This window comes from Notolepis coatsorum (assembly GCF_963971535.1).
Source record: "Notolepis coatsorum genome assembly, chromosome: 5".
NCBI classification, from domain to species: domain Eukaryota; kingdom Metazoa; phylum Chordata; class Actinopteri; order Aulopiformes; family Paralepididae; genus Notolepis; species Notolepis coatsorum.
Window position 1 is genome coordinate 129,571,806 of NC_140169.1, and position 9,087 is coordinate 129,580,892.

A 9,087-nucleotide genomic window follows, 5' to 3' on the forward strand; every position below is an offset into this window, starting at 1 on the left:
CGCATTCCCCCTCCGAACACACGGCTTCTTGTCGTTGTTGTTGTTGTTGTTGTTGTTGTTGTTGTTTTTGTTGTCGTCGCTGCAGCCACTGAGCTATAAAAAGAAAAGCGGCTCGTGGTATTCTGTGACTCGGGCTTCAGTGTCGCGTGGAGACGCCCGGCTCGTTACCGCTTCTGTGGACGTCCAGTGTTTTATGTAACAAACCCCATTCTCCGCAGGATCCAACCGGACAGGCTTCCTCAGCGCCCTGAAAGACAGCCCTGCCAGATATCCTATCAACGCGCGTGAGAGAGAGAAAATAGTGCATGCGTGTGTGCGTGTGCATGGGTGTGTTCGTATCATCTCTTTATTTTCTGTCTGCAGACCCTACCAGCATGGCATTCCCACCGGCGAATGGCATATACAACCGCTCCTGCACTTTATCATCTAATGTCAGCGCTGCAGCTGGCTCCTGAGGGCACATGTGGATGATCATACAGAAAGAGAAGATCAGGGGGGGGGGGGGGGGGGGGGACACACACAATCACACACATGCGTGCCGTGAGCGCCGTATGAGAAATACTAATCTGCATGTGAAACGTGTTTCAAACGAAAAGGCATCTCCGTTCAGTCTGAGAGACTCTGATTTCCATTAGTGAGCAGCAGACGCCCGGCCTCCTCCTCCTCCATGAGCTCCCCATCGCTCTGGCGCCTCCTCGCACACCTGTCACGCAACATTTAGACCTTGATCATGCACACGTACACACGTACACACACACACACTGACAGCCCCACCCCTCAGAGACATTCTCTTTCCCCCTTTCTCTCTGTTTTTCTCTTCCTCTCCCTGCCAGAGGGTGTTGCTCGGTTGATTGTCGTGCATTTACCCGGTTTGCCTGCGAGTTATTCAGGACATTCTGAAAGGACACAGCTGTTTTATGTGCCACATGTAGAGCGTGTGTGTCTAGTAAATCAATTGCTATGACTCAATCTGCTCGTGGTCGATACGTCCTCCTGTGCCGATGCCAAGGTCAAACGCACGAGCCCACATTAGGTCCTGTGTGCATCTCAGCCATTTGTGTGTGTGTGTGTGTGTGTGTGTGTGTGTTGTGTGTGTGTGTGTTGTTTCTATAAAAAAAACATGTATTCCTTGACTCTCTTGCTCCACTGTGCTGGAGGTGGTGGTTTGTTTCTTCTCAGTCTGGTCCATCGTTGGTCTGTCTGGTTTCCACACCTACCTGATCAGCTCAAACCAGACCACCAACGAGGACGTGAGTACCTCTCCCAACACACACACACACACGCACACGCACATACACACACACTCACACAGTTCTCAACCCAGCCCATCTTTCTGTAGCTAGTAGCATCCAGCCAGCGCCGGTGTCATTGAAATATCATTTCATGCTTGGGGGTCGCATGTAATAACTGGCCTCGATTTATTTATTTTTTTCATTTATTTATCTATTGATTCTGGTAAATTGGATCCGTCCCGCTCCCTGCCTCATCCCTTCCCCTCTGTCTCCATGGCTGTGATGGGTGCTGCTGCAGATCAAAGGGTCATGGTCCACAAAGCGGGCGAAGGACAACTACAACCCCTATAGCTACGGCAACATCCTCAACAACTGTAGTGCTGCCCTGTGTGGACCATTACCTCCTAGGTGAGTAGCTGCTGGGCCGGGCCGGACCAGACCACGCCGGGCCACAGACAGGGCTCACCACTTTCACCTCTGGGATTCTCTCTCTCTCTCTCTCTCTTCTCTCTCTCTCTCTCTCTCTCTCTCCTCTCTCTCTCCTGTCATCGCTGCTCCTCTCCTGCGCTAGTCAGTGTCAGACCCACATCTTTGCTCCCCTGTGTGAATCAAACTGTATTTAATAGTGAGAATATAGTTTTCCAAGCCAAGCAGGAATAATTACACATGCTTGGGTGTGTCTCTCCCCCCCCCCCCCCCCCCCCCCTCTGTCGGGGGAGGGCTGTGTCATGACCTTCAGCGTTCGAGATGAACTCGGCTAAATGTTTGTCTGCGTTGCGTCTGCGTGCGGCTGAATTGAAACGGTCCCGACCGGAGGAGACGTGAAGCCGGTCAGACGGTCATCCTCTCACCCGGCGCCGGTCGCCATGACGCCAGAGCACAACAGTTTGATGTAACACATGGACGAGGAACAATCGTCCTTGATTCATTATAGGTAGTTCTTTCTCCATAAACCATTCCCAGATGGCTGGGGGGGGGGGGGGGGGGGGGGGGGGTACACTGAGCGTGTGTAATGTTTGTTGAGGAGGTAACATGGGTGAGATCCTTCTGGTATTTCACACATCATTAGCATGGTTCCCGTTACCTCGGGGAGGGGGGGTGGGGGGGGGGGGGGGTGTTCTCAGATGACAGGTGGCTGCCATCTGCTCTGTGTGTGGGTATGAAGATACCGTATGGAGGGATGCACCCTATACTACTAGTAGGGCCTATAGCATTACCTGCTCACACACACATAAACATAAACATGCTTTCACATAAACACATTCTTCTATCCCATCTCTATTGCTCATCTGTTTTGCTCAAGTAAATTCTTCATTCTACCAGGCATTTGAACATAATGCACATAACAAATACACATTTGGCGTTTCCTGCTCATCATGTCTCTCTCTCTCCCCCTCTCCTTCTCTATCTATATCTCTCTCTCTCTCTCATTCTCTGTCTGTCTGTCTTGTCTCTTTCCAGTCTCATTGACAGGAGAGGCTTCATTCAGTCAGACACACCTCAGCCCGCCTCACACTCAAATGGGACCAGCATATATGCTTCAACGCAGCTTCACACACACATGGTAGGTATTGTGTGTGTGTAACTGTGTGTGTGTAACTGTGTGTGGTTGTGTGTGTGCATGCATCGATGCTCATTTACATGTGGGTGCGCCCTGCTGGTCTTACAGAGGAAACGCTGAGGAAAAGGCTTTTCGTAGAGACACCCGACACTTCTCGTCATCATAGTGACACTTGATTTCACCGTCGTATTTATAATTGCCATGAAGAACACTTTGTGTGCCATTTCTGCTGCGTATGATATATTATGTCCGCGATTCACTTAAAGGGGCACTTTTGATTTGACTGCTGATTTATTTTATTCATACTTTCACACAAAATCTAAAAACTCTATAAACAGTTTTGCACACATTCCCAGTTGTTGAGAGTAAATTTGTTGGATTGAGATTGAGTGGAGTTTGAATATGGCCAGCAGTGATGTCACCGGGGTCATTGAATCCTTGTGTTGTGTTGATTACAGCTCCAGGAAATGATGTAGATGGGAATAATAGCAACACCTTGTCTTATAGGGACCGCTACCTTATCATTTCATTGAGTTGTAATGAACTCATTCAGCGCCATACCCGATGATAGTCGGGTTATCTCGCCAGCGGTTGAGCGCCATAACAGAGTATAGTCAGGTTTTCATTGTTTTTTTCTTTTATTTGATTTTTTTATTCTATGCAATGTCACGGACCTCGGTGTTGCCATAGGAAATCATTCTGAGATCCCTAGAGTGCAATACCGGCCGCATCCCGCTAGGTGGCAGTATCACCCACCCTTTGAAAAAAATTTTCACACTGTGTGTTGCATCTAATTTCCTCCGGGCGGAGAATTTTGGTCCAGGCAAGTCTAGCGGTTCACCCGATCACATTGGAGCGCGTCCATGGCCCCTCGATGCATGTGTTGTGCCGGATTATGTCAGGGACCCGATGGACACCAATACTGGAAATCGCGATCTGACAATTGGAATATTATTTTTGGGATACCTCCTAGTAAAGGTAAGGACTATATGACATCAAGGGGACCTGAGGCATTGATCAGCCTGGCGGCTGAGCGGAAGAAACTCAGTCTGTGACGAGCTTTCACAGCCTTTGGGATCCTCAGCCTTCTCCCAGAGGGGAGCAGGGTGAAGAGGCCGGGGTGGGAGAGGTCGGCCATGATCTTTCTTGCCCTCTTCAGCGCCCTGGAGTCGTGCAGGGACCTGAGGGAGGGCAGGGGACAGCCGATTATGATGAAACATAATACCTATTATATACCTTTCAATTGGAAATAGTAGCGTGTCCAGGCGAGCAACGCAAACGCTTTTAGCTAAATTCACATATTGCTCCATAGCGCCATTTTCAGGAATTAGCCAGGATCACTCTGAAACTATACAATATTCACCACAGTATAACGCAAACGTATACATGAAAAAATTTATTCTTTTTCACATGTTGAACGATGGATAGTTAATGTCAAATGAGCCATAGTATTGTCTCCATAGCTATAATATATAATATAGATATAGCCCTCCAAACATCGCGACGCACAGTGAAAATCCCTATATCTTACAGCGGTGGCGCAGTAGGTACAAGGATAGCTAAAGCGGCTGGCGCCCAAAGTGTTAACACACCACAAGGATTCAATGTCCCTGATGACATCACTGGTGGCCATATTCAAACTCATTTACTCTCAATAACTTTCAAACTAAACTAATGTATGCACAACTGTTTCGAGTTTTTGGACGTGTGTGAGATTATGTGCAAAATAAATCGGCACTGTTTTTCCAAGGAGTGCCCCTTTAAAGGAAAATACCTCCAGTCACCTTTCGACCCCTTTTCCCCTCCTAGCTCCTCCGTTCCACATTATTCATGATAGGCCATCTTGCCGTCCCAGCACTAGTTGTTATAAATTGGGGCAAGTCTGTTTTAAGTGATTCTCTGTCACATAATGACTCCATGTAAAAAGGCTTAACAAGTGCTTAACCCTTTCACTGCCGCACTACCAAACGGTTAACCCTTTCACGGCGACCGTCGGTTGTGTGATAGTAAAGGGTTAACCTTCTGTCGTGTGGCAGTGAAAGGGTTAACAAGCTGAGCGGAGTTCTCTTGATCCTTGACGAGAAACAAACGAGTCACAGTTCACAGCTATAAATACATTCCAACACGAAGCGCTTTCTTATTCCCGCTGGGTGCTTCAAAGTGCCAGGAACTCATTATGAGACATTAAAGTCATTGGCTGAAGGACCGAGGAAGCCCTGTAGAAACTCAACGGCTCTCCGCTACATTCCCAGCTGTGAGTTACGGCTTCGTATTCGCTCCCCCCCCCCCTCAATGGGATATTTACCGCTCAGGGTTTTTTCCGGAGGACTCTGTGACGTTAGGGCCGTCCTTTTGTAGTCTCTCACCTCCCTAAAAGTATTAAGAAGAGCACCCTGAAGCGAGACTGCAGTCTAGTGACGTCGTCTGGTTTTTATCCGTGTTGTCATGGTCATGGGTCCCCGGGCCCCTCTTCTCCTTGTCCCCATGGCGGGCAGGAACAATGCGCGCCACGGATCCCGTGTTTGTGTTCATGTAAATCACGTCGACACTCCCCTCGGTTAAGTGAGCCATACGTGATGGATGAGGCAATCCCATCACTCTTCCTCAAGAATACCCTGCATGCTCTATGAATACTAATGACTTCTCTCCTGGCTTTTATAGCTTGTCACTCTGTCCGTACTGTATCTCAAACGGCCATTGCACCCGTCGAGCAGTGAATGCGGTGTGAATGGATTAGCGGTGTGAAGGTGTTCTCTATGGCAACATTCTCTTATCTGAATCTGTTTAACGGAAAGGTGCAGGATTGTTAGAAGCCGATCCTAATGGTCACTTACCATCCTCTCATAGGACCTTTTGTTTACGTTTCTGAGGAATGGCTCGACTCCTGTTAGCATTAGCAACAATGAGGTATGAAATAATGTCTCTCATTGTGTTAAGCTGTGCCATTTACTTATATAAGCTCTAAATAGTAAGAATAGGTCAAAATAAATAATAATAATAATAATAATAATATACTTTTTTGTAGGACTTTTTCATACCCAATTGACTATTGCTAACAAATGCTAACGGGAGGCTGGGGCTAATTTCTGACATTAAAGGTGCTGTAAGTGGTATTCTTTTGTTAAGTAGCTCTACATTCTGACAGCTATCACTGACACAGAGTGTTTGGTCAGTAACATGGGTGTTCCAGTCCCTCCGCTCTGCAGTAAACAGAGGGCGACAGTGGCTCAAGAGCAGGGATGCGTTGCTCATGGGACGGGGTTGCACGACGTGCAACCATGCTTTGTGAGCAGAAGCGAGTGCACGCACATGCACGGATGTGCACGCGCGTGCACACAGGAATGCGCTGCACTCGACTGATGCACCAACTCGCTAAGTACCCACCTGGTACCCACCCGGTCGTCAGGTGTTACATACCATTCGTAGAGGCAATTAGGCACTGTCTTTAGTGCACGTGGCGTCATTAGCGTGCGTGCAACCAGTGTTGATATGAGCAACGCAACACTGCTCGAGAGGTAAAGCCCCCCGGTTCGATTCCCACTCCTCCTGGGCAGGGTGTCGAAGTGTCCTTGAGCAAGACTCCTTAACCCCTAACTGCTCTCCATGAGCAGGTTGGCACCTTGCATGGTCACCGCTGCTGTCGGTGTGTGATGTGTGAGTGAATGGGTAAAATGTGAGAAACAAATTGTAAAGCGCTTTGGATAAAAACGATATATAAATGCACCATTTACCATTTATTTAAACACAAAATAAATGCTCTGGTATCCCGTTCCCACTTTATCCAATCAGGAGAGAGAACCCTAGATATTCTTTACTTATTTCAAGAAATCTTGCAGAGCCAAATTTGCTTACCGCACTGGCAGATTATTTTACTTGTTTCAAGCACATATTTGCTTAAAAGTTTTAATTTCTTATTTTTGTCAGACCATTTTTGCAATCTCTCCTAATTGGATAAAACAGTTCCGTTTACTGCAGAGCGGAGGGACTGGAAGACCCATGTTACTGACCAAACAGTGATGGCTGTCGGAGTGTAGAGCTATTATTTTAACATGTAGACCACTTATTTGAACAAAAAATTAATACTTTTAAAACAGTGAGGGAGGGAGGGAGGAAGAGGGGTATGTTTAGTGATCAATAGGAAAAGCTCCTAAAGATTCTGAACCTTCCCTTAAATGGCAGACATGTGGACTGGTAGAACTCATGAGGTGACTAACTTGATCTTTCTCTTTCCCTCTTGTCTGTTGACCCCGTTCACCACCCTGCTGTGGTTCCTTCTTCTCACCATTATTTATTTCCATCCCATTATGTTTTGAAACCTCCTCATCTAAACCACATTCTGTGTCCTCTCCTCGTTCTCCTTCTCGCGCTCGTCTCTCTTTTCTCTCTGCACCTCCCCCCGTGTCCTCAGTGTGACCAAGATCAGTGCATTCAGAGCACCAAATTCATTTTGCAGGCCGCAGCCATGCCGCTGCTCCACAGCGACCCCGGCTTACTGGGCGGTGGAGGAGGAGGAGGAGGAGGAGGGGGGCAGAGCGCTCTGGGAGGACCCTGCGCCTACCTGGCCCCCAGCCAGCCCCCGCTGCCCTCCTCCATCCCTGGCCTGGGCTGTGCCGGGGACATGCTGACCCTGAGGGACACGGAGACACACTGCCACCACCACCACCACTTCGTCAGTCCGGATGAGACGCCCTCGCCTCCCGGCCCGCCGCCCTGCCCGGCTCACATGCCTCACGTCCACCCAGCCCAGCTGTACGACCTGGCCAGGCAGGAGGCCCAGCAGTATGACCTGGCCAGGCAGGAGGCCCAGCAGTATGACCTGGCCAGGCAGGAGGCCCAGCAGTATGACCTGGCCAGGCAGGAGGCCCAGCAGGCCCAGCAGTATGACCTGGCCAGGCAGGAGGCCCAGCAGTATGACCTGGCCAGGCAGGAGGCCCAGCAGGCCCAGCAGTATGACCTGGCCAGGCAGGAGGCCCAGCAGTATGACCTGGCCAGGCAGGAGGCCCAGCAGTATAACCTGGCCAGGCAGGAGGCCCAGCAGTACGACCTGACCAGGCAGGAGGCCCAGCAGTATGACCTGACCAGGCAGGAGTCTCACCCGGCACAGCTGTACGACCTGACCAGGCAGGAGTCTCACCCGGCTCAGCTGTACGACCTGACCAGGCAGGAGTCTCACCCGGCTCCGCTGTACGACCTGACCAGGCAGGAGTCTCACCCGGCTCCGCTGTACGACCTGACCAGGCAGGAGTCTCACCCGGCTCAGCTGTACGACCTGACCAGGCAGGAGTCTCACCCGGCTCAGCTGTACGACCTGACCAGGCAGGAGTCTCACCCGGCTCCGCTGTACGACCTGACCAGGCAGGAGTCTCACCCGGCTCCGCTGTACGACCTGACCAGGCAGGAGTCTCACCCGGCTCAGCTGTACGACCTGACCAGGCAGGAGGCTCACCCGGCTCCGCTGTACGACCTGACCAGGCAGGACTCCCTGCATGAGGACTCTGTCAGGGGTCTGGTCAAACTCAGCTCTGTCTGACCCCCGCCTCCACCGCTGGCTGACCCCGCCTCCAGACCCTCCACCGCTGGCTCAGGACCAAAGCCATACCATCTCCACAACAAATACCCTCCCTCTTTTTTTTGTAATAATTTTTTTCTATACACACCCGTGAAGATAAGCTACTCTAGTGCCAAACAGACCAGTTCAGTCTACTGAGCTAGTCGACGAGGACCAAAGTCAAGCCTCCATTCCCCTTCTCCTATTCATCTTAGCATACGGTGGGTAAACCAGGCTAAATCCAGGTCAGATGTGCTCAACTGTTGCCAAAAGCCCATGTGCTCTTTTATCTATAAAGAGAACCTATAACGGTGTATCTGCGTAATCGTCGGAATTCTAAAGTGGATTCCAAGTTATTTCAGTGCCATAATTTGCAGAGGCAAATTAAAGGACACTCCACGGCACTGTCATGGGTCACCAGTCGGACAGATGGGAGTCACACTGCAGGACTTGTTTATAGTTTGCGTGTCATGTATCGTGAGTACGGTGATGCTCTTTTGTAGTGATGGACGTTAGCCAATCGGTGCTGGTTTCACATACGGACACAGTAATCACTTCCTCCTCCTGATTCTGTGGTGCTGAGTGGAAGAGATCGGTCACGTTAGTCCATCAGTTCCATTTACTGCGTTACATTCAGTCCAAATGTGATGCCAAAAACATACAGTAATGTGATTGTGCCAAGAAATATTCATTGACTTCCAGCTGTTGAATTAATGCCTGTGGATATTAATAAATTAACTTTTTAT

At 49.6% G+C, this 9,087-nt stretch overlaps 1 protein-coding gene across 2 annotated transcripts in view; it reads left to right on the forward strand.

Annotated features, from left to right (window-relative positions):
- Positions 1-9,058, forward strand: part of zdhhc14 (zDHHC palmitoyltransferase 14) — a 33,638-nt gene extending 24,580 nt beyond the window's left edge. The window contains exons 5-9 of one of the 2 annotated variants that reach the window (XM_084314573.1): positions 219-267; positions 1,148-1,250; positions 1,531-1,640; positions 2,694-2,796; positions 7,202-9,058. In XM_084314573.1, coding sequence (XP_084170699.1) covers positions 219-267; positions 1,148-1,250; positions 1,531-1,640; positions 2,694-2,796; positions 7,202-8,323 — 1,487 coding nt within the window. In that variant the 3' untranslated portion in view covers positions 8,324-9,058. The remainder of the gene's footprint in view (positions 1-218; positions 268-1,147; positions 1,251-1,530; positions 1,641-2,693; positions 2,797-7,201) is intronic. The other variant, XM_084314574.1, reaches the window with a different exon arrangement.
- The last annotated feature ends 29 nt before the right edge of the window (positions 9,059-9,087 follow it).